Raw genomic sequence first — 25684 nt, forward strand, 5'->3', positions numbered from 1 at the left:
TGCCAACTTTGTTCCCTATAGTTGTCCCTATAGTATTTTGATCTGCAAGCAAATATCAGGTGATATTATTTAACTTCATGATATGAAAAACTTCAGCTGCCTGTTTCTACTTATTAACCCTCTATTAAAAGTAAAGGACTTCTTTTTCTCCCTGTCCAGTTGGCAACCTAGTATATAAGTCTATGTTCCGGGACATGAACATAACGGTTGCCAGCTGTCTTCAGCTTTAAGAAACATGCCTTGCATTAAAGGAATCTCCCTTTCTCTTATCCCCCAAGATGACAGCTGAATATATCATGGATGCTCATGCACTGCTCCATGGGATACACAACACATTTCTGAAGGGTAGCTTGATGTAACTGTGAACTGTAAAATGAAAGAAAGTGGTCTGGTAATCCACTACTCCCTCAAGACCACAGAAGCCCTAACAGCATCACCAATTGTCCCTCAGAAGAAGAAGAAAACTGAACCTGTATTTACATTGTCTTCCATTTAATCTTTATTATTATGAGTCAACAAAGAGCCCTGGCAGCCATTTGTCAGACTTTCCATCAATCCCAAGACTACTGTCATGCATCCATCACAAACATAACCAGTAAACTCTCTGTCAATCCACCAAACTTCCTCCAATTGAGTTAGCAGAAAACTGCCCTGCCAGCTGCTACTTTTCTAGAAAAACTGATCTTTGGGGAGTGTAGTGGGTGGGAGGAAAAGTGTGGTTTTCCCTGATGCCATCAAGAATGGGTTAAAGTCCACAACTGTTCCCAAAAAAACAATTACTGCCTTCAAATGCTAATAGGTTTCCATGTCTCTCAGACGCTTTCTGCAGTTTAATTGTCTTAATAGTCAGCTTCAAGCATAACAATTTGGGGGGAAATTTCTTATTCTAAGGGACATTAATTAGTTTTAAATGGTGTTAAATACCATCCCTGCCGTTACAAGGGCTTCTATGGGATCTTTACAAGGAACAAGCATTTGGGTAATTTAAAATCACTTTGCAGCCTTCATCCCCCAGCTGCAGACTATATCTGGAGAAACACTGACCCACAGAAAGCCAACACAAGTCTTGCTCCCATACTACTGTAACCTGTATCCCCTTTTTCACCTGCCCCCCCCTCCCCACCTCAGAGGCCACTAATCTTTAGCCTCCTTTAGTTTGAATATCGTAGTTAAAATACTCCCTCCCTGCCCCCATCCCTTAAGAGTATCTTTGGCAGCTCAGCGGTTAGAGCAGCTTCAGCTTTTCTTCTCCCACACCACACAGCCTTGGCTGCCTTTAAAGAAAATCCTCACAGAACAACGTGTCAATTTTGCATTCCTTTACAAAGGCAACTTCTATTAGGGAGACCGGCAGCTTGGCACTGCCTCCCCATAGACAGAGAGCTTTGTGACCATGTAGAAACCAGGGAGAGAGAAAACATTTCCTGCATTAAAATGCAACCTCCTTTAGCACAGGGAGCTTTGCTTAGATAGGGGGCAGATTCTCTCTCCCTCTCTCTCTCTCTCACACACACACACACATTCCCTAGTTCTACAATATTTCACAGGAAATAACCAGTCTCCTCATTTGTGCATTTTCTTAACCATATTAAATAATGAACACCTAGGTATTACATCGTATTTTGTTCATACTTTAGTATATTTAGTATTTTGCATCTCTGAACTTTAACAGTTCTATATTTTAACACCTGTTTTTATGTCCCTTGCACTTCTTTCCTATGTAGCTTTCAGGTCCCTAACATTATCCTACATCTGCTTCCTCTTCCTCTCTACATGTCTACAGACAGACTGGGGGGGGGGGGGGCAGGGAGGCACACAGAAAGAAGAGACTGAATGTATCTTTATGATGAACAGAGACAGGTGGCACCCAAAAACACCTGACAGTTAGTATCAAGACCTGGCATAGCTAACATTATTGAAATACACCCTCCATATCTGCAGATTTATTTAACTTTGATGATGATATCATCACCTCTCATGCAACTTTTGTTGCCTGTGTTCTGAGAGGAAAAGAGAATTGGCTCTCCTGGGACTGTCTCTCTATGGACAAGATGAACATTTGTGAATTTCTCCTGTGTGTGTGTGTACACAATTTAGGATTAATGGTCCTTTTCACAAGCCATCGGCAAAGATGCATCATAGATGTTCCTTTATTTCAGCATACCACAAAACACATCTCACAACCTATCTGATTTAAAAAAAAAACTATTTTAAGGCAACACTGGTTTAATGTATTGCTTCTGCACTACCTTTCTTCCATCATGGAACTCAAGGCAGCAATAGGAGGATCTCCTGCCCAGATGCTGACCCATCTCATATCTACTTGGCTTCAATGAGATTATGTACCTTGCTCTTGGACCAGTAGTGCCAGTGGCAATAGCTGTCTTTGTTTAGACCAAAATATATTTTAGCTATTAACTTGAACATAATCAGGATTGCTCTTCATCCTCAACCTTGGGCATCCTGAGTATTTTGAATGTAGAACTTTCTTGAGGTTACCCACATGCCTTTGGAAATATCTTCCTTGCAAAGCCAAAGCAACAGGATTATGTGTGAATAAACATTCAATATCTGGGTGGTTGCAGTGAAAACAAGAGAGTAAAAATTGATTTCCATCCTATTAGCATTATTGTAGGCAGGGTTGAGAACAAAAACAGAAGTCCTCAGTGAAAGATGAGGAAATATTAAAACAAAATACTGATATCAGATTAAGTTTTAAAAAATCAAATCCTCCCTTCTGGAAGCAGCCCAGATGATGAGTGTCTGCAAACCTTCAGAAATCCTTTGATGTGGGCAGCTGGTGTGGAGTGCAGCTCAAACCAACACATACACATACATATATAGATACATGTCAGGGGAATCAAAAGCAAGATAGGACTTGGGAACAATTAAGACCTACTAAACAGTACCTACCTTCCTTGGGTGGCCGCTTGGCTTCCCTGGTAAGATTGCAGACCTGGGTAGTTTGCAGCTCCTGGGTGAGACAGCCTTCCGTCTGCTCATTAAGGGGCAGTACTACATTATTGAGCAACACCAAGGAATGGTCATCTCCCCCCCATTCCCCCAAGTGCTGAGGGCAGGTGCATTTTGTATACATGATCCCACAAGACTCAGTTCTCCCATTCTCAGATTTCAAGCAGCTCTCCAGCCAAGTGCATAATACATGGCAACCAAATTGGCTTGGGCTCACCTTGTTCAACACCAAAAATTCAAAGAAAGATTTCTGATCATCTTCCTTTTTGTATAATCCTATGAAATCGAAGGGGTAGACCCGGCGTATCTGAATGAAATTCTTATCATATTGCAGAAATACAAAAGCATTCTTGGAATCGCAGAGCTGCATTATAGAATGGTTATTCTTTAAAAGATCCTTAATTTTTTCATGGGAAAAATGATCAAACTGATAAGCCAGGAGAGAAAAGTTAGAGCAGCTGAAGTCCTTTTTGGAAAATTTCAGGTAAATACTATATTTGGTCGGATCTGGATTTTCCAGCGTCCAAGTGCAGTTTGTAAAGTTTTTAGGAAACATTTCGCTTACAGAATATGATCCATAAATGACCCCCTTCACCAGCGTTGAACACCAGAAGTCTTGGGCGGCATTAAATCCAAACATAACCAGGAGATAGGTGGAAAATATATAAATCAGCAAATTACGAACAGCCTTCATCCTATGTCATTTGGCCTGCAGGAAAGGAAAGAAAAATGCAGGTCGAATTTTCCATGCAATGAAAATCAAACTCCTACCAGTATTTCTACCAGATGTTTTCAAGATTTCAGATAGATTTTTTCCCCAAATGGCTGGTAATTTCTTTTTTAAATTATATCACATGGAAAATTTGGATACTGTGTGAACAGTGCCACCATGTGGCCAATCTTACTGTCAAATTCTCCATATTCTATTTTTTTAAAAAAATAACATTTGTTACATTATTAATTGAAATGTCCCCTCTTGTTTGGTATATATTCAGCTTAATATGCCCTACTTTTTAATGCTTAATTAAGGTTCATACACAGTGATCTTTATCTGTTCACAACAGAAACATTAACTGATTTTTAAATTAAGGAACTTTGTATACCTAAAATAATTTTCACTCATAAGGAAAAACCAGGAACAGCTACTATTCTATTATATCTTCTCTATTAAGATTGAGAGTAATAGTGATGAGTTATATGGATGACTGTAAAATGCACATTATTTTTTGCTATAGACTATAGATGGGGCATTATTTCCCATGTGGTCACATGCCATTGCAGTAGTAACCTGGATGTACTAAGATCCCATTTTTAAAAATAAGAATATGGAATGATATATATGGCATGATCCAACCATTTATTAAAATATTGGCAGTATTATCTCGTGGAAGATATGGCTAGTTAGACAGCAAGAACTTTTTGCTGGCTCTCAGCAAGGCTGAGATTCACAATTTTGAACACTACCATTTCTGCATGATCCAGCCTCTTGGGATACATGAAGAGGATCTATAATACATGCAGCAAAAGACAGCATTGCTGTGCTTGGATGGTCCTCTGATTATGGATATGAATTAGGTCTTCTTGGCTATCCTTTGCCCTTTATTACTGTTGATTTTGTTCTGCAGCTATGTTGGTTGATGAAGAAGATTATCTCTTATTTTCTTTACCAGTTCTATCACAAATACAGCAACTGCATTAATTCCCTTTGTACTTACAACTGAGTCTGGATTTGCTTTCTCATAACAACGGTAGAATAAACAGACATTAATCTTGCTTGTATTTACTTCCAGAGTGTGACTTTTTAAAAATATCATGTACATGTTCAGCATTAACATTTGTGAGAAGTTGGTTCACCCTCATTCATTTATTACTCTCTGCATAAGTGGTAGCTGACATAAGTGAGGCCAGTTTAATAGTTATAAACACTTCACTTGATACTGTTTACAGACATACATATGAACAGTTACCTAGCTCTTGACATAAGTCCCCCCCTCTCTCTCTCTGTCTCTTTCATCTCCCCTTTGAATGACCAGGCATCTCCCACCCTCAATTGCGTAATGCTGAACAAATCCTGGGATACAGTTTCCTCAGAGATCTTGCACTTCACAGATTATAAATTGCACACTCTAAATGCAGAGAAGAGGAAACATCATCAGTTGTTCTCTTTAAATCAGTGATTTTAAAGAAAGATTTGGAGATGAGTAAAAGTATTGTTGTGGGAAATAGCATCTTCTGGTCCTATGGAAGCAATTATATTTTTCTCTTTTCTGAGAGTCACAAGAAACAATAAATGGCTTCTTTGCAAATGTTGGCTGCTAGGCCAATCAAGTGAGAAGTGAGAAACTTGCTTTTGGCAAAACCTACAAATAATCACCTAAGCTTTGCAAATGTAAAGCTGGAGCACACTGGAGCTCTGCACAGTACTATTTGGGAGGGTCTAGCAGTTGAAAGACAATGTGACATGAAGGATCTAAATTAGGGATTCCATTAGTGAGAGGGGATCCACTTCACCATCTGAAAGGAGTGTATTTGCTGGTCTTCAGGTGAGGCTAAGAGCCTGAGGAATGGAGTGTGTGCATATAGCGGTGTGTGTTATAGGGGGGCATCCCATCCCAGTAAAATAAAACACAAACATCTGCAGCACTGGATTGCTTTCCTTTAAGAAACCTGGTAAAGCGGGCAGCATTTTATCTGGTCTGAACACAAAAGAGACAACCCTCCATCAACTACAATCAGGGCTCTCTTGGGGGCACACTGGATGAAGCAAGAGAGCATTTGGGGGTTGCGACACAGCCCAAGGGGGCATGGTGGGAACTCGGAAAGGGTCCGGTCGCTATAAATTTGGGGATTGCCCACTGGGGGCTCAGTCTTTTTACCTGCTTCCCCCCCCCCACACCCACACACACATAGGTCTTTTCTTCCCCCTTCTAGGTGACACTGTAGTTTAATCGAACCTAGACGGCGCCATCACTCCACCTATCTGCTCCAGAACCGAAGACTTCCTTTAAACTTCGTATTAACCTCAGGATCTCCCCTCCTCCCCTCACAGTGACATCTCACCCCCCCCCCAAGGTACTCCAACCTCCCTGGCTTGGGAAGGCTCCCTGGGTGGTTTGGGTAACAACTGCTTTCCCCCCTCGCCAAGGGGACTTCTCTAACTTTTGGATGGTGCATGTGTGTGTGTGTGTGGGGGGGGGGGGAATGCACTTGGTTGCAGGGATCCTGTCGGGTTGCGTGTCTTCTCTCTCTCCCTCTCCCTTCATCCCGAGCCTAGCCTTTCTCCCCGCCATCCTGAGCTCCCTGCCCACCCGCCGCACAAGCGCCTTACCTTCCACTCCGAAAGCAGGCAGGCTATTTCTCTAAGATGATCCTAGCACCACAGGCACACGTCCCAAAAGCAGGCACGGCGAGATTCCCCTTCTGGCGGAAGCACCGTTGCCCATTTTCCTCAGCTCGCATTCAAAACCAAGGCAGAAGGGGGGGGGGAGGGGGAATTAAACCGCAGAAGCGCGGGGGGGGGGGCGGACGGAGAGAGCTCGGCGCGGCCAAAGGGTTGTTTCCAGATCCACAAAATCCAGCCACGGATAGAGGGGGGGGAAGCAAAAGCCCAAACCACGAAAGAGAGAGAGAAGGGGGGAGGAGGGGGAGACGCGGAATTAAAACGGACTTGTCTTAACAGCGGAGGTCTTCTTTCTCTTTTGCAAACTTGGAGATCAAGTCTATGCCAACGGCCGCGCGAGCGAGCGAGAGAGACCAGGCGCCGGGGACTGGCGAGGAGACGAAGTCCGAAAGCTGCGGCTGCCCCGGTGCAACCTGCTGGGCGGGCTCGGGCGCGCGGTGGCGGTGGCGGTAGCGGCCAGTCGGTCGGGTCTCCTTCCGCTCTGCGCCCTCCGCCTCCTCCCTCGCCCGAGCTCGCAGGTAACTGAGGGAAGGACACCGGCGGAGGAGGGGAGGGGGGAGAGAGAGAGAAGAGAGAAGAAAACAGCTGGGTAGATCCGCGGCCAAGGCTGCCGAAGGAGGAGCGGTGCGGAGGCTGAGGGAACAGGCAGGAGCCAGCGGAGGAAAGGACGGGCGACGAAGTGGTGGGAGAGCGCGGGAAGAGCCAGTCAGGGCGTGTGAGTGTGTGTGTGTGCGTGCGTGAGGGAAGGAGAATGAAGATGTGCGTGCGCTCCAGTGTGCGCCTGTGCGCTCCCTTCTTTCTCCGGGATGTGTGTGCGTGAGAGAGAGAGAGAGCGCGAGGAAGAGAGCGAGCGAGCACAGCACGCACTAACTACTCCCTCGCGCCCTCTCTCGCGGCGGGCGCCCCGCACTCTCCGGCACGCGCGCGCCTGCGGCTCTCCCTCGCGCGTCTTCCTTCGCCCGGGCAAACGGCGCCAGCCCCGCGCCCTGCTCTGCTCCGCTCCGCTCCGCGCGCCTTTCCGTGCGTTGCGGGCGTGTGTGTGTGTGCGAGGCAGGCTTCCCCCCCGGGCTCCGGCAAGTGGGCCCGCCGCGGTGCGATCGTTGCACGTCACAGCTACTCAATCCCAAGCACGTCTTCCCTCGCCCCCTCCCCGCAACTCCCCGGTCTTTTTCTGCGTCTGGGAGGTTTTTCCGGCTTCAGTCGCCGCCGCGGCTGGCTGCGAGCGAAACTCGGAGGCTGGGCGAGCGAAGGAGCGCGCGCGAGAGGAGAGCCCGCGCAGCCCTTGATCTCTCCCGCTCGCGCTTCCCCTCCTCGAGCCCTCCGTCTTTGCTTTTTAAACCGCCAAGCCCTCTGCCGCAGCCCCGAGAGCTGTCACTTCGCCACCGCCATGCAGATTTAAATGATCGGGCGCTCCAAGGGAAAACATCGCAGCTCGCCGCCGCTTTCAAAGTGCCGCCTGCCACTGTCGGGGACAACAGCCATTTCTTCAGCGAGGCTGCAATTAGCACTTTGTTTCTTCTTGGCCCCAAATCGAAGGGCTCTGGTTAGGATTGTGGCTGCATTTGCGTGGCTGGAGATAGGCAGGCAGTTGGCAAAAGACAGGGATTCCGGAAGCCTGTGATTTCTGCCGGCTACCTCTGCCCTCCTTCCCGCCCCCCCCCCTCACCCCACAAGTTAACGTCGATGGGAGGGTGGGGACATTTGAGGAAAGAGAATTTTGTACTGTTCTCTGCCTGTCTGTTCGGGTGGATAGGAGCTACAATTGCTTTCGTTTCTTTGTCACGATAGGGGATGCCTGATGGCTGTGAGAACGCAGTCGCATGTTTTTAACAGCTTCATCTCCCCCCCCCCCCTTGGACATTTTCAATCCAGTCACAAAAAACTGAATGGTCATTGAAAGTCGTATTTAGCCCATCCGGAATGATGCCTGAAAGCAAACGGAATGCAACTGAATGACAGTAGACATGAATGAGCTTTTAAAAATGCATCAGAAATGCACTGCAGAAGAAAAAGGGAACGCAGGTCAGCTGTAACTGAGCACGGGGATCTCGGTAGGATTCAAGGAGCCCGGAGGAGAGAGGGTTGGTGTGTGTGAGGGGGGGGATAAGAAGAAAAATGGAAGGACAGGACAATAAAGAACAGATAAAATACCAAAGACCAAGGAGGGATACATATTAAAAATGCAGTGATGGTGTCCAAAAGCTAATGGCAGAGTCCAAACCCAAATTATACCCTCTGACCTGGAACCAATGTAAAAAAAACCACAGAATAACAGTGGAATCAGAGTTCCTAGAAAAGAATGGAGAGATGATATCGTGCAGATTAGAAGGATGGCATGGAATAACATCCAGATTAAAATGTAGCAGAGTAGAGCCAACAGTAAACCAACAGTCAAATAGCAGAGTGGTATGATAGACGGATGAATCCCCAAAGGGCTCATGTAAAACAAAATGACTATAGCCATTCTGTGGCAGAACAACAAGTACAGGACAGTACTTAAAATAAAATGACAGTGGAACCAGGGAGAAAGAGATTCTTGGGTTAGAGAAGTAGCACAACATCCAAGCCTTTTGAATAGAGTATTAGGAGAACCTCCGAATAATTACTGGCCCATATAGAACAAGTGCAGTCATTCTGGAGAAGCTGCCCTGGAAATCAGGGTGAAGGACTGATGGGTGAGCTGAAAGCGAAAGCGGGGATTACCAAAGGCACAGTGAGTGGTATCTGATGACGAGGAGAACTTTAAAAACTTGCTGAATGGCAAGAGAGGAGATGACATTAAAAGCAGAGCTCTCACATGTAAGACAATGGTGGGCCAAGAAGGAAAAAGCGGAATCAAATGGGGGAAATAGAAGACCAAAAGAGAGATCAGAGTAAGGAGAAATGTCACATTAGGATAACAGGACATTGAGGTGTGGCTGTGGGAATGAAAAGGTCTCTCTTAGGAAGGTTAAAATAATTATGAGGGTAATAAGAATGTGCATGGGGGTATGAATGAAATGGCAGGGAGCTAGTAATGCAGAACCAGTGAAATTAATTTTAATAACTGTAAATGGGAAACAGAAAATAAATACAGGAACTCAGCCATGTAAATGATGGAATGACAAAAAGCACTGCATGGAATGATTTTTTTTAAAGGCTGTGAGGAACTAGAGGATTACTAGATGGTCCCATCAAGAGTTGATGGGCTGAGAAACGAGACTAGATTTGGTATAGGCTTGTTGAATTTGCCCTGGTGAGTATCCTGATGAATCTGGATGAATGAAATGACCATAGACACAAAGGAAGTGGTGGCTCCAGTAGTGGAGAAGGTGTGGAAATCTCCAGTTTCTACTGCTGCTCAGTTTAGAAAAGAACATTATAGGTCTACTATCACATCTTTCAAAGGTTGCTTCTACACTAGAAAGGGAATAATTTTGCATTCAAGGTAATTTTCTTTTCTGGTAAATACAGTGCCTATTTTGCAGACCACCACCTGCAAAAATATGGGATAAATGACCTGTGCATTGCTGCTGGGAATGTCTTTATATTTGTGGCAACAATGAGAGCAAAGCCGGGAGTTGTCCCCAACTGAAAGCAAGCATTGTGTGAAGCTTCATATCCCCTACTGAAAACTGGTGGAATTAATATAATGCACAAGTGACAGAATATAAAAGCACAAGCCCCGTTCTCATGTGACAGGAATAGGCTTCCTCAGGAGGTGGTGGGTTCTCCATCTTTGGACATTTTTAAACAGAGGCTAGATAGCCATCTGATGGAGAGGCTGATTCTGTGAAGGCAAAGGGGTGGCAGGTTACAGTAGATGAGCGATTGGGATGTGAGTGTCCTGCATAGTGCAGGGGGTTGGACTAGATGACCCATGAGGTCCCTTCCAACTCTATAATCCTATGATTCTATGATCTGTTTTGAAAAATTATTTGCCACTGCTGCATAAACTTGGTCAGTCAAGGCAGCTTACAAAGTAAAAGTAGTACAGTAAAAATCCCAGCAGCATCAGAAGAATTATCCATAATAAAAGAATCTACAAATGTCAGGAATATCATAACTTAACAACATTCAACAGCCTAGAACATCCAACAGTCATCAGGCTAGAAACAGACAGAAAGCTTGAATAGATGTAATCCCCCCCCCCATTACAGACTTGGATAAAAAGGATAGTGTTGGCCTGGAACCTAGAAGAAAGCAAAGAAGAAAACAGGTAGACCTCAAGAGAGAGAATATGGCATTATAAAATCAAGGAACCAACATTGAAAAGGCCCTGCTTTTGATCCATAATAGGAATGTACACATTGCATTAGTTACATTTTGATATTTCTCCTTGCTGATATGACATTTATGGATTCCCCACAATTTTATCTGTTATTTGGGCATTTATACCATGCTTATTTCCCCAATGTTAAATGTAGTTTACACCGGGGGTCATCAACCCCCGGTCCGGTACCAGGCCGCCGGCAGCCGCACCTGCCTCCCCCCCCCACACACAGCGAGAAGGAAGGGAAGAGGCAGGCGCGGCCGCCGGCACACCGGCGACGCAAACGCACATGCGTGTTTGTGCCCCCTGGTGGAGAAAACATGCATGTGTGGCAACTGTATGTGCGCATTTGCGTGGCACCCGGGCTGTCGGCTCTCCTCTGACCCCCGGAGGCAGTCCCTGTCCTCAGAAAGGTTGGGGACCGCTGGTTTACACCATTGTTTTTCTGTATGCCATTTCATACAAAAAACCTGTGAGGCAGGCCAAGCTGCAAAAGTGAGCCTGTTCTAAGGTTACCCAGTGAGCTTCCATAGCAAAGTGGGGATTTGAACCTGTGTCCCAGATCCTAACTCCCAAAATTCTAATCACTACAGTACTATCAAGAACAACTACTAGGCTGATACACAGCCCAAAGTCATCCAGTGAGCTTCATGGCTAAATGAGGGATTGGCCACAGATGTCCCTGGTCTCTGAGCAATATTCTCTCTGTTGCACCTACTTAAGATTACTGCATTAGCATTGCTAGGATGAGACCATAAAATAATTCTACTACTGTACTTTCAAATTCAGGCTTGTTTGTAATACAGCTCCAAGCCAGCTATAAAACCTGCACAACTTTTAAAATTGTAATCTAATAAAATGCTTAACAGTAAATGAATACTTAGAAATTGAATGCTTAAAGCAGAATTAAACTAAAAAGGTATCAGGGTTAGTAGTATACCTAAGCTATGACAGATTTCCAATAACATGCTTTTGGCATAATTTGCCTGTTATGGCACAATACTTGGTTATCTGTTTGGAAACTACAGTGTTTCCTCCAGAAAGGGGGCATTTAATTCTCCCTTCCTCAGAGTCAGTCGGAATCCAGAACGGGAAGGGGGGGGGCAATGATCTTATTGTGAATTCCCACATAGACATCTGAACAGGACATATATTCTACTGGTACAGTCTTCTGTATTTCTGCTTTGGGGACTGGTATTTCACAGTGCTCATGGTTACCTGAGCTCCATCATGGTTACCTGAGTGCTCATGGTTACTTGTTGCTCCACCTTGTATCATTCTATCAATTTGCTATGGCTTTCTTCTTTATATTTCTTTCTCTTTTTAATGACATTTTCTCCTGTCATTCCCATTTCTGCTTTTAACTGTTTCCTAGATCTACTCAGTCATACAACACAACATGGTTCCCTGTTGTTCAGTTAACAGTACTCTGCTTTCCCTTTTCTCTGTAGCACAGCTTTGATGACTACATATAAAAGCCCATTAACGTTTGCCTCCTGCTTTCTACTCCTGTTGGCTTTCTAGTCCCAATTTGTTTTGAATGACTATGCAGATGTAGCCATTGATATAATTGGGTGTTTGGCCATTTATAATTTGTACAGAATCTCTCTCCCCCTACCTCCCAAATTAACCCCAGTCTGTCTAACCTAGACTGCCTGTTGCAAGGCAGGCAAAGAAATAAAGCAACATGGTCAGGTATGGGAGAGGAAGGAAAGGTGGGAAAGAACGGATATGCATTATTATCTCTTTAAAGTTAGCCACTTTGTATGAAGCCGGGCATATTTGAGTAAGTAAGCCATTTCTCTCTGTTGTTGTGAGCTGATCTACTCACTTGCCAGTGTTTTACTTGTAAGGGAGAAAGTGCATTATAATTAGCGGGAGAAAGGTACATAGCCTTTTTAACAAATAGCATTCACCTAGCATGGGCATTATTGTGTAGCTCTCTCACCTCTGCTAAATTCTACAAAGAGAACAGAACATTTAGGGCGGGCTTTGCTAAATATGGCAGTGTCACTCACTTTAAAGTTCATTTGGCTAGCTGCAGGATGCATTTTTTTGCTGATTGAAAACATTGGAGGAAGATACATTAACATTCTGGACAGCATACAAGCCAATTATTTTTCGTAATCATAAAGGTTTGGAAGTTTTTTTTTTAAGGGAGATTTTATTGTTGCAATTACATGCTACTTGAATTTTGATCAGTACTGATCATAACTGCTTTCAACCCAAGGAAATAAGTGAAGAACATTAATCACTCTTCTTTGCTAGATATTCTATCCAGGTATGAAGTTGTAAATTACATCTGCTGTTAGAAATGAAGAGCTGGCAAGCCAGATCTTCCCTCCAAGAACTCCACTGACTTCCAGTGGTAAATAGATTCAATGCAAACTGTTAATTAACACATGTTTCACTGGATGGTTGGGAATCCACCCCTTGTTCATCAGCTAAGACTGAGCAGAATATGACTGCCTGTACAGAATCAGGCCCCTCATCTTTAACATTTCTTGTTTCCAGTCTCCATTACAGGTTTCTCTTTACTCATATCTAATAGCTTTAGAATCTTTGCCCAAATCTCTGGGCAAAGGAGGAGGAGGAGAGGGACAAGGAGAAGAAGCTTGCATTATTAGGGGGACAAGATGGTAAGATTTTATCTTTTTATTTTATCTTTGTTTTGTGTTTCCATAGTTACCTCCAGTTGTTACGCTAGGCCATAGATACAGAGGGTCAGTAATATGTTTATTTCATTATTCATTTGTTAAAGTAGTCTAATCTCACTTTTGTCAGGATTCTCAGAAGCTAAGCAGGGTAAGTCTTAGTACTTGGAGGGGAGATTGCTATGCAGATTCAGGCAATGGGAAATCACCCCTGTTGGTCTCTTGCCTTGAGAAATCAATAGGGTGATCATAAATGAGCTGTGACTTAATGGTGCTTTCCACCACCAAGATTTCAATAGGATTGTTAGCCACTAAGAACATATTCTGCCATTGAAATCAATGGTATGTCTAGATGGTGTCCAGAGTTTTTGCCCTTATATTATTCATATTCAGATTACCAATACTCACCATTCTGGGAAGCAAGCCAAGGAACTGTGGCATAGCCTGCCTGTTGGGAACAAGCATGCCTCTCATGGCAGTTATGTGTTTATCTGTTTATTAATGTGGAACATATCTTCTGACGCGCCCCCTGGAAATCGGTACAAATGTTACGTCCATAGTCGCACCCCAGGGAGCACACCAGAAGAGCCTGGGGCAACGACAGGGTGGCACAGCAGGAGGCAGAGCCAGCACCAACACTTCCCCAGGTGGCTGTGGCAGGAGGCAGGGCCAGCACCACCACTGCCTGAGGCAGCTGGGGCAGTCGCAGGGCAGCATGGCAGGAGACAGGACGCAGGACCAGTGCCATCACAAGAAGTAAGGAGAGGGGAAAGGGAGTAGGAGGGAGTCTGGGTGTATGTCTGAGGGAGGGGGAGGGACCAGGAAGAATGTCAGGGAAGCAAGAGATAAGGAGGGCAGGGCAGGCCAGGGCAGGAGGGAAGGAGTTTGTTTCTCTCTGTGTGGATGTGCCTGAGAGAGGGGGAGGGATGAGAACCAGGGGGGAGGTCAGGGAAGTGAGAGGTAAAGGGGGTGAGGACAGGTGGGAATGGGGGGGAGGAGTTTGTATGTGTGTGATAGAGGGGGAGAGGGAGGGACTAAGGAGTCCTGGAGTGTTGGGCTGTCACTAATTTTTTTATATGGCATTGATTGGAGCATCATGTTTTATGCAAACCTTTATGCATTCAGAAAAACTTAGTAATTTATATAGAAATGAAAGCTGGAATGAACAAATACCCTTGACAATCAGGATACTTTTCTTCTTGGCGACTTTGCTCTTCTGTACAAACAGAGTCATCTCATTAAGCAACCACACATTGATCTGCTGTTACAGTATTTAGTTTTGCACCTCTAGGAAAAGTGTGAGTGTGAATCCATCACTAAATACAGAAGTAAGATGATAGAAAACAGAGATCTAAGATGATGCCATTCACTACCAGGCATTTTCATGTCATCAGGATTTAAACAATTAACACAATCCTAAGTAAGCAATTTTAGGTCTCACAGATTTGAGTTTCAGAGAGTGAAACATTGTTACTTTGAGGTAAGCCCCATTACTTTAATAGGACTACCTTTAAAGATTTGTTTGGTATCAAAGATTCTCAGTTATCAGATTTCCAGTAGGCAAAGAAATAAAATAAAATATGATTTTAGTTAACTTCACCTGAATCTATCTTCGGGAAATAGAATAGGTAGTGTTTACTAAGGCACAGAGAGTGCAAGGACCCCAGTTGTAAACTCATTATCATGACATGGTGTATTAATGCTTCCAGATATAAAACAGAATTATTTTCATGACTCATATATGGGATGAGATCATCTAAGTTTGCAAGCTCATTAGAGGTTTGTATGGGGCCCAGAGTAATGATGGAGAACTGAATTATGGCACTGGTAGATTTTGTACAAAGTACAGACTTAATATGCCCATTGTTTTCCATTTGTTTTAAGAATATGATACAAACTAGCAGGGCAATACTCAACAGAGTTACACCCAGCAAAGTGCATTGACTTAAGGACAATGCATTAGTTGCACTGTAAATGCATTAGTAAGTTTTTAAAAACTTCGATTCTTCAATAGGAGCACAACCTTGTCCATAATAGGCTGACTCCCTAGACCAGCGGTATGATTGATCAGCAACAGCCCAGGCTTGTCTGGACAAACCATCAGCTCACTGGACCTCATACAACTTGTTTTAGACCCTTTCAGTCCAATTAGCCAGGCAGAGGGTATCTAGGAGATGGGGGAAAGGTATTTGTTTTATCTGGGTTTTAAAAACTTTATTGTAGATCACTTTAAGTCTTCTTGTGGGGATGAATGAATGAATGAATGAATGAATGAATGAATGAATGAATGAATGAATGAGAGGTAAGTGTCATCAGTTCAAGTGGCCAGGTACAAACATTCATCTTCCAGTAACACTTTCTGGAACTGATCTGCCAGTTCACTAGATTATATTATCCCTGATAGATAGCTAATCATACGCAACAAATACCGTAGCCACTATGGAATGTACTTTCCCTGTCTCTGTTTTTATGTTTGTCTCTGGTGACAGGGCTGCCAGGAGGAGGGGACTAGGGGTACAACGTTCTCAGGGCCTAAGTCAGCTTGAGGGATCAGAGAATTTAGACTCGTCCTGCATTCAACCAACACCTTTCAGGGTTTTTTTTTCTTTTTCTTTTAATGCAGTTCTAGACTTTGGCCACAAGCCAGAGTACACCAAACAGAAATAAATTCTAGTTTCCTGATGCTCTTTGCCACCATTTAATAGTAGCAATTTTTATGTTAGAAAATTCTCTTTTTAAAACTAGGAGGCTGAGTAAACAGGAAAATTCTAGTGGGGTAGCCATGTTAGTCTGTTGTGGCAAGGAATTGTGTGCCACCATACAAAAATAACCTGTATTCAGGCTTTCTTTCAAAGAGTTCAGGGTAAAATTTACAGTTACGCTATTTTATCCAAACAATGTCCCTGTGAAATAGATTAGGTTGAAAGAAACTGGCCCAAGATCAGAAGCGACCTTTGTAGGTAAACAGAGATTTGAATCCATGTCTTACTTGCCTAAGTCTGATAGGTGAAATTGCCAATGTCACCAGACACAGCTGCCGAGAACCACCATGCCCCCTCCAATCCCTGCTCAAAAATAAATACCATAACAACAACAAGAAAGAAACACATGACTTTCTGTTGCTGTGAATATAATAATCATGTCTTGGGTATATGTTCCACTGAATTAAGTGAGATACCAGCCCCTCTCAGTCCTAAACTACAAAAAAGACTTCAAAAATATTTTTACTAACCTGAAACAAAGAAAAAAAGAAAAAAGACTCACAGGATGAGGAAAGGAAAAAAGGGGGGGGGGGTTGTGAGAGGTTGGTTTTATCATCCAGGGAGAAGAGGCAGGTGAGACATATCTCAAGATGGTGTTGTCTTCACCAGCTTCAGAAAGATATTCAGTCCCCAGATGCTAAGACCCAACCTATTCCAGCTCTCTTATTATTCTATTCCATCCCATCCCATCCCTGCCTCTTCTACCATGGCCTCCTTAAACTGGAGAAAAGCAAGCATGAGAGCAAGGGCAGACAGGGCAACTGAACTTACCCTGGAAATAATTCTGAGTGGGCCAATCCTAAACAAGTATCCTTAAAAATCAGTCCTATTTTAATCAACAGGCCTTATCCCCAGTTTTCTATTCCTTGCATGTTCGCACTGAAAAATGTAACACATAATATTAATTAATTAAATGGTATTATGGCACCTTAGCATGCTTTCTATGAGAATTACAACTGCTTTTCATTCTTACTAATGGGCATGTTATCCATGTACATATACTCCATGAATCTGATTAAAGAGATTCTAACCATAAAACATGGAACGACAATATGAATATATATATATATATATATATATATATATATATATATATATATATATATATATATATATATATAAAATAAACAAAAGCATCCATTTGGGGGAAGTGAGACTCTGTTGCAATCTGTCAGTGTTTTCTTTTTGCTTTCTTTACACTCTACCCCCCCCCCCTTCTTCATAATGTTGAATTTAGCAGACTAAATGAAAAATTATTTTCATTTCCTATATTTAGCCTCTAATATAGGACAGAAGACTCCAGGCAGACTTTTGATTCGAACCTGGACCCAGTAATAATGCAATTGCTTTAACTACTGATATGTATGTCCTTAATGCTGAACTCTGTGTAGTATGTCAATGTTGAGACTTGTCCATCTATTGAAACATTATCATAGTGGGATGATCCAGAAAGTCTGTTTGTATAGCTTGTTTTTTGCAGAAATAGCAAGCTTTGTTCATTAAATTTATCAATATAACTTTAATCTTAATGGAATCACTAACTCTAAACACTGTTATACCCTTCTGAATCAACTCAGATGAATGGGGTTTAGAAAGATTTAGCTCTGTTTATAATTTTTCTGTAACTGTACAAATAACTGTTGCAATCCAGACAAAGTTAAGCATTTTTAAGTCCCATTGATTTTAATGGGAGGAAGATAAGCACATTCTTTTATGCTCTAGTTGAAGTCAATGTGATATAAAATGCTTTAATTTGTTAGGACCATGCAATTTGACAACTATACCTTTTACTGCATATCATCTAGCTTAGTTTTTTGTTTGCTATTACTATTAAATAGAAAGCACTTTTAAAAATATGAACTGTTGAGTTCCAATTGAGCTATGAATGCTCAGTGCCTGTGGAAATTAAACTATTAAAAATTCACAACATATAGCTCTGGAACAGCTGTATGTTGCCATTGTCTTGAATGCATACTATTAGAAAAACTTTATCCTTTCCATCCCTTTCTGTCTTTAAAAAAACTACCTTCCAGAACACAAACAAGATTGTCTGTATATGTATATGTACTATTATGAACACTGGATTATATTTTATCAATATTAATAAGGTGATTCTCAGGAAACTGTTGCTTTTATTGTGTACTCCGTATTTCTCAAATGCTTCCCTTTTCTAGCAGAACATTTTGCTATGTTGAATGTGCAACCAGTAGCCTTAAAATGAAGTAACGTTTAACTGGAAATGGGGTGGGAGGAAGGCGGGAGGAAAATAAGATTGATTCTGGAGTTTGAGTTAATCACATTCTCCACGATATAACTTTCTGTACAAAATGGTGTGTTGCTCCAATGTAGAACTGTCTAACTTATCACAATCATGAAGAAAGGCAGTATGGGAATGGCCTAGAGTGAAGCCTCAGCAATTACTATAAATCAGTGCAATTGGTGCACTTAGGGCTAATGTAACATTTTATGAGGCATATTTCTGTCACGTGTACACTGATATTTGTCACAGAGAGCACCATCAAGTGTGATGGAGAAACATGCGTCTGTGAACATGCGATGGACATTTGCCAGGGAGCCCATGGCCAATCATGGCATTTTTAGGTGCATAAACCCATTTGTGTGCGCGTGTGTTTTAAGAGATTTGTGTGTGTTTTTCAAAACTTCTATCATGACTATAATTCATTTCAGTACACATGGATGAAGCAATGAAAAAGTACAGGCCATTCACAATACTAGAATGCTTACTTGAATACAAAATACCTGCTGATGCATTTTATCATATTGGTATCAATCCTTAGCTAGTAATTTCATAGATGATGCAGGTAGCCTGTCTGTATTTCACATGGGTTCTTTGCAGACCTTTTCTTTTTATGAGCAAGGCAGCCTTATTTTAAACTTTTAAAATATAGATATTTCACAGTTCTGTTATTACAATTAGCTCAACATATACAACTGAGATATAAAAAACTAGTGATTTTTTTATTCCTTTAAGTTGGTTTTACTTTATTTTGCATCAGGGTTCCACAGCTGAACATGTTTTCTAGTTCATCCAAAAGAGGAATCAATCAATGAATTAGACAATTGCACCGTGTTCTATCAGCCATTATTTCCACCAATAAGAGCAGAATTTCAGAGCTACCTCTTAAGGTCTCTGAGATCAATGTTTTACTGTTTCACCTTTTAATCTTGACTCTTTGATCTACTGTATCAAGATGTCTTAAAATAAATTCAACATCTATTCATTACAGTACACTCAACAGTCTAGGACACAACAGGCTTCTCTGGTCATATTGGCTTTTGAAGGTGGAGATGAATGGCTTGCAGTTTGTAGATGTATGTCGTGAGTTTAATCTTTACCATATTGACTAAAGAACAGTTATGAAGAGATGGATAATATAAAATGGGGCCACTGTTTTCCTGTTAATTATCTAAATGCATCCAAATCCTCTTTATACTTAGCAGGGTACTAATTTTTAAAAATGCCCTTTCATCTCTGATATTATTAATCTTCTCTAAAATGTTGTCTGCCCATTAATCAAGCTGATATATAACAAATACACACACACAAAAAAAACCTCTCAGTGAGTTTGGCTCCAGCAAAACTTGAGAAATTCAGTGCTTATACTGAATGCTCATCTATTACTTTTCTTCATTTTGCTTATGCACTGTACAAGTCTATTTCATAAATGTGGTGTGAATTTTAAATCCCAGGTCACAAAGGAGAAAACCAGGGTGCTCTGTAGCCGGCGCCCTGGCGCGTCGGAGGCGCTTCGCGCCAGCCGATTGGCCCTGCGCTTGTCAGTCCAGAGGAAGGGGCCAATCAGGCCCCTTCCTCATCACGGACAAAGCCCGCCCTAACTCCTCCCCCCCAGCCCTTAGCGAATTATTTAGTCTGCGGTGCCCGTGCCGCGGGCGTGTTAAGGATTGTTTAAGCCTTAAAGCAGCCCTTTTCAACCTTTTGACCATGGAGGAACCCCTGAAATACTTTTTTCAAGCTTTCAGGGCCCCCTGACGTTACCAGAAGTGACATCACCACCCATGTTAACAGACAGGCTAGAGGAGGACTGAAGTGGGAGAGATAGGAGGCAGTTCAAAGCGGGAATAGGCATACAGGTTCCGCCCCCTTCCAGCCACAGAAGCCACCATGCTCAGGAGGGGAGGGGGGAGCAATGGAAGCTGCCAGATCCCTAGCTTGTGGCTGAGTTCATTAAGACAAGAGGGAAAGGCCACAGCCTACCTCTGGAGCTCTTGCAAATCTCCAGTTAGGAATCCCTACCTTAAAGGTTTGGCAAAGCTTGACCTCGTCCAATTAAACACATGATCTCATCCAAATATAATCCCGTGAACTTTAAAATGGCTGCCATGATGATGTACTTGCTGTTCTTTCCAGTTCTATTTTTCAGTAGTGGACAATGTTGCATTTGCTGTTTCTTTTCAGTATATCTTGCAGGTATTACAGAATGTATACAGTAAGCATTATCTCTTTCTTAACCATCTTAGATTTTCTGAGCTACTGTAAGAATTTCAGATTTTCCATCTGCTTCTGAGAAATTAATTTGGCTAGATTTAATATTGAAGCTATTGGGGGGGTTAAAATTGTTAAAAAGGGTTTAAAGGGTTAAATAGGGTTAAAAAGAAAGATCATGGCTAGGGTAAGGTGACCAGAAATCTGTGGTCACAAGGCGGGATGCGCCGCAGCGGCAGCGGTGGCTGGCGGGCCCTCCCTTCCCCCCTCCCCAACCCTTAGAAGGGCAGCCGCAGGCGGGCCCTCCCTTCCCCCCTCCCCGACCATTAGTAGGGCCTCCCTGACTGGCCTTAGGATGGCGGCCCGGGAGGCAGCAAGGTCTGGAGGCAGGAAAGCCGCCCGATGAGGCGGCAGCAGACTTGGCCGGGAAGCTGTGCCCAGGCGCCTGCGCAGGGGCCTCCTGAACTCAGGCGCCTGCGCGGGGCCCTCCTGAGCCTGGGCTGCCTACTCAGCTGCCCGCCGCATGGCAAAAAAAAATTAATTAAAAAAATTAATTAAAAAAATATGAGAAGGCTGCAGGACAAGAGGAGTATTCTTTGAAATAAGACTGTTTTGTAAGGCCTACAGAATGACGAAAATGATGGCACCTCTCCAGCTGTTGTGTTCCATACCAGGTGCTGAAACAGATTCATACCAGCTTAATGGATAGTTCTAGCACAGATGCAGACAACTCTGAGTACGACAAGTCTGTTCTGCTTCCCCAATCTTTTTTTCTGCAGGCCTATCCTTCTCCAGCTGTGTGTTGTCCATTCTGTCTTTCAAACACCCTACTTCTTGTCTACCTATCTTTAGCTTCTCTGGCTCCCAATTTGTTGCTGGATTGTATTATCTTCAGTTTTTATATGTTGCCCACGTAACACCTCTGGTACTGAGGCTCATGCAAGAGTTCTTCCACAGCCAAACTGTGCCCATTGATTACAGATATATATCCAAGAAATGAATTTAGCCCTCAACTTTTAAACTGTTTTGTATTCAGTTGACTGACAAATGTGTCTGAGTTTGAGACAACCTCAGACTTTTATAGCTTCACCCATCCCCACAGATAACAGTGGGATTCTGGATTTTGAGAAAAGGGCTGGTATTTATCATATCTCGCTTTTTGTTATTCTTCCTTATTAAGACTCAGTGCCTGGCAGCACATGCCTATTGGGAAGTTTTTTAAACTGAACATGTGTCCTCACCTAAGTAGGGGTGCCAGAGATACACATGCAGCATACACTGTATTACAGTTGCATAGGGAACCAGCTGCATAAATAGATTCTATACCCACAGGTCCTCCTGAAATCCAGCACAAAAGTGCAACTATAAGGGACACACCTAAGCACGTCTGTCAGATGCAAAGTGAGGACATCAGTGATACTGCTAATCTTTAATCTGGGAGAAGGGGAACAAAGATTCAGTTCAGCATTGCATCTGATAAGTTTATGGAAGTTGCAGGGACTATGTGTTCCTACTCCAGGATGGTGAACTGGGACATGTTTGAACAGTCCCTGCTGCAGACACAGTACATCATCTGGCAAGAAATAGGCCCAGGGATAACTTCTAGTATATACACCTGGCTAAATGTATGCGGGAGTGTACATCTCCGAGAGAAAAGACTTGGGTCCACTGCAAATCAAGAAAGCACCACCCACCCAAAAAAGAAACATTAACAGGTATTTCCTGTTCTCCTGCTGGGTCCTGGAAGCATGCCTGCAATCAAAAATGTAAAATAGCCCATCTCAGGCACTCTAGCGAATTAGCAAGCTATTGTACTCAGTTTGATTTGCCGCCTGCTGCGTCACTAAGGTACGGCAACAGAAAATAATCAGTTGGCAGCTATTTGTACTTGAGGACTCCCAAAGGATAGATTTCACAAAGGCGAAGAATCAATAGTGAAATGCTACACTGTTTTTTCTAGAAGACCACATTTATTGTGCAACAAGGAGGTCCTTAAAATGAGCCATATTACAATGTCTGCAAAGTCATTGCTCTAAAGACAAGTAGAACATGCCTGGTGTGAATGGTGTAAGAAGTGAATAGTAGGCGAAGCCAGAATTATTTATGTCAAATAAGTGCCAGTATAAGCAAGTGATCTGCACAAAGAGTCAGTAAGTCATAAGCGGGATGGTCAAGATATGTCCTAAAGGAAAATTATAATGTCCATGTTCACTCATGGAAAAGAAAAAGGTGATCTCATTAAACATGTCCATTGCAAGGTAGAAGGGCTTCCATACAGTACCTTCTCCAAGAGTTAACCTCTGCACACTACTGGGACTTGGTACAAAGTCCAACCCTACACAGCAAAATTGTTGGTCATTTAGGCAGATTGTCTGGATGATTTAATATTTGGGGTTTATTCATTTATGTGCAACTTAAAAAAATTAAAACAGTAGGATAGTAACGCACAGCATAGTAGATTAATATACTTTGCAAACCATTATAGACAGTGAGCACCTTCTGTTGCATGTTCAAGCCATCCTCCAGTGGATTTAGGAACACTGCAGCAACTTGTCTTAGATATGTAGGTTGAACATCGTTTGGCTTGCATCCTGTCCACCAGCCATATCATTCAGGAAGAGATGTTATTAGTCTATCCCTGGATTTAGGAATGTTCCTAGAGAGACTAAAGGAGGTGATGGTACAGACCTGCCAAGGCCACCACCACAAGAGCAGCTGTCGTCCCTTCCTGCTGCCCTTGCTCTCCTCCTGCCATCACCATCACCACTCCAGGTCTCTCTGTGCATTGCCCACACTTCTTCCTCCCACTCCTCCTGTCGCATCCCATTCCTCCTGCCCAAGACATGTGCATAGCTGGGCCCAACCACCCCCACCACTTTGAATCCCCTTCCCCTGCGTGACGAAAGATTTGACTACTGACTAAGCCTTACTTAACTGGACACAGCTCAAGATGGACACCTGTGTTATCAAAGGAGGTTTAAATGTCATACTATTCACTTACGTATGCATGGGAAGGAGGCTGGAAGGATTATTGGGAAGAAAGAAGACTCTGTAAAGTAGATGCACGAAGAGAGTGGTGCTCCCACAAACATTTCAGAAAGGAGCTGCCCAGAACAGATTATCAACTCTTGTTGGATGCAGCAATGCCATCTTCAAAGCATTTGCTATGCTTATTGAGAAACTAGAAGAGGATAACAACAGCTCAATGTCTAATAGCATGGCCTCTAGCAGGCCACCTATTATCCTGAGACGAGGATTATCCTGCTAAATTCTCCACCTGTCAGTGTGATTCTCTCATTGGGAAAAGAGGTTGTAAGATCAAGGAGATGAGAGAGAGCACAGGGGCACAGGTCCAGGTGGCAGTAGACATGTAGCTCAACTCTACTGAGAGAGCAGTCACCATTGCTGGGATTCCACTGGGAGTCCATCACTGAATTGTCTAACAGATCTGTGTGGTCGTGCTGGAGTCTTCCCTAAAGGTGTCACCATCCCCTACCAGCCCAAGCCATCCAGTTCTCCTATCATTTTTGCAATCAGTCAGGTCTGGTAAGCAGTGGCAGTTCAAGCTTTACCCACACCGCCCCATCAATGTCCCTCAACTCTGACCTGGAGGGACCACCTCAATAGGCCTATACTATTCAAGGACACTATGACATTCCACAGCTAGATCTGACTGTTGGAAATGCAACAGTCACACTTTCCCACATATCATGACAACACTGGATTCAGTGGTTTGGAAGCATCAGCTCAAATTACTTCTCATGAATTTACCATTCCAAATGATCTGATTGGCTGTATCATGGGGCATCAGAGCACCAAGATCAATGAGATTCTCCAAGTGTCTGGGGCACAGATCAAAACTGCCAATCCAGTGGAAAGCTCTACTGGCCGGCAGGCTACCATAACTAGATCTGTAGCCAGCATTAGCCTGACACGATATCTAATTAATGTCAGGCTTTTTTCAGAGACTGATGGAATAGGAAGCAACTGGGGCAATGCAGCCACCTCACTCATTTCCCATTTCTGCCATTCATCCCCATGATCCATCTGTGCAGTTTCTGAGCAGTCAGTGATTCCAGGTTTTAACTAGTTTGTAAATTTTCAGTGCTACATGCTTTACACATCCACTCATTTTTTTTTACATTTTAGCATTTTAATTCCTGTTCTCTGTTCAGCTGTTAAAATGTTGATTCATATTTTAATATTAGCTTATGCTTTCTTCCCCTTCCTCTCATTTTTGGCTCATGAAGTTTTTCTGCCATTAATACATTTCATTTCAGGTCTGTAATGTCAGGAATCTTTCAAACACATAAATAGATGGGGGGGGGCACTACAGAAAAAACAAGGGGTGGATCCTTCCAACATGGCTAATTACCACCTGGTTCCACATCTAGCATTTCTGGGTGAGGTGATTGAACAGGAGACTGCAGGACAGCTACAAGGGCTCTTGGAAGAAACATCAGTACTTGACCCATTCCAGTCCAGCTTCCAGCCTGGTCATGAGGGTGAGACAGCTCTGGTCATCCTTACAGATGACCTTCAGAGAAAGTTGGATTTTAGCAGGTTGATGCTGCTGTTTTTGTTAGATCTGATGGCAGCATTCAACATGGTTGACCACAAATTATTGACCCACTGCCTATCCAACGCAGGGATTCAAGGCACAGCCCTAAAATGGCTGCAGTCATTTCTCTAAGATCAGGGACAGAAGGTGACAGTTGAGGAGAATGTTTCTTAGTGATGAGCCCTCAACTGTGGGGTCCTGCAGGGAGGTGTTCTCAAAAATAGAATTTGGAAGAACATATCAAAAATAAATACTGTTACTAAGAATATATATTTAGTCCACAGTTCAAGTTCTGTTCCTAAATGTAAATGTCTTTCCTTAGGATTTGGGATTCACAGATGCCCAGATGCTGCAAAAGTTTACAATTTTGTAATTGTATACAATAAATAAATATTCTACTCTCAGTCATATTCAGAGTCAAATATAAATTCTATCTTTGTTTCCCTGTAAATTTTTGAGCTTTGAAGTACGTGGTCAATGTGCCTTTCATATACTTGTGTTGATTTGTGCTGTGGGAATGAAATGAGAATTAGCCTAAATATGAAAGAAATCATTCACATATGACCAACATTCCAGCAAGCAGAATACAATCTGTGGTAGTTTAATTATGAAAATTG

The 25684-nt window shown here is 42.9% G+C and overlaps 1 protein-coding gene and 1 pseudogene across 5 annotated transcripts in view; one reads left to right on the plus strand and one right to left on the minus strand.

Annotated features, from left to right (window-relative positions):
* Positions 1-7970, minus strand: part of ADGRB3 (adhesion G protein-coupled receptor B3) — a 628454-nt gene extending 620484 nt beyond the window's left edge. For 3 of the 5 annotated variants that reach the window (XM_077307622.1, XM_077307613.1, XM_077307604.1), the window contains exons 1-2: positions 6302-7970; positions 2914-3682 (exon numbers count right to left, since the gene is read on the minus strand). In XM_077307622.1, the coding sequence (XP_077163737.1) occupies positions 2914-3667 (754 nt within the window). In that variant the 5' untranslated portion in view covers positions 3668-3682; positions 6302-7970. Of the gene's footprint in view, positions 1-2913; positions 3683-6301 lie in introns of those variants that run through there. The other 2 variants (XM_077307632.1, XM_077307647.1) reach the window with 2 other exon arrangements.
* Positions 7971-20919: 12949 nt separating this feature from the next.
* LOC143844159 (poly(rC)-binding protein 2-like) lies at positions 20920-25453 on the plus strand (annotated as a pseudogene).
* The last annotated feature ends 231 nt before the right edge of the window (positions 25454-25684 follow it).

The sequence above is a fragment of the Paroedura picta genome, chromosome 1, assembly GCF_049243985.1.
Source record: "Paroedura picta isolate Pp20150507F chromosome 1, Ppicta_v3.0, whole genome shotgun sequence".
In the NCBI taxonomy this organism is placed as follows: Eukaryota; Metazoa; Chordata; class Lepidosauria; order Squamata; family Gekkonidae; genus Paroedura; species Paroedura picta.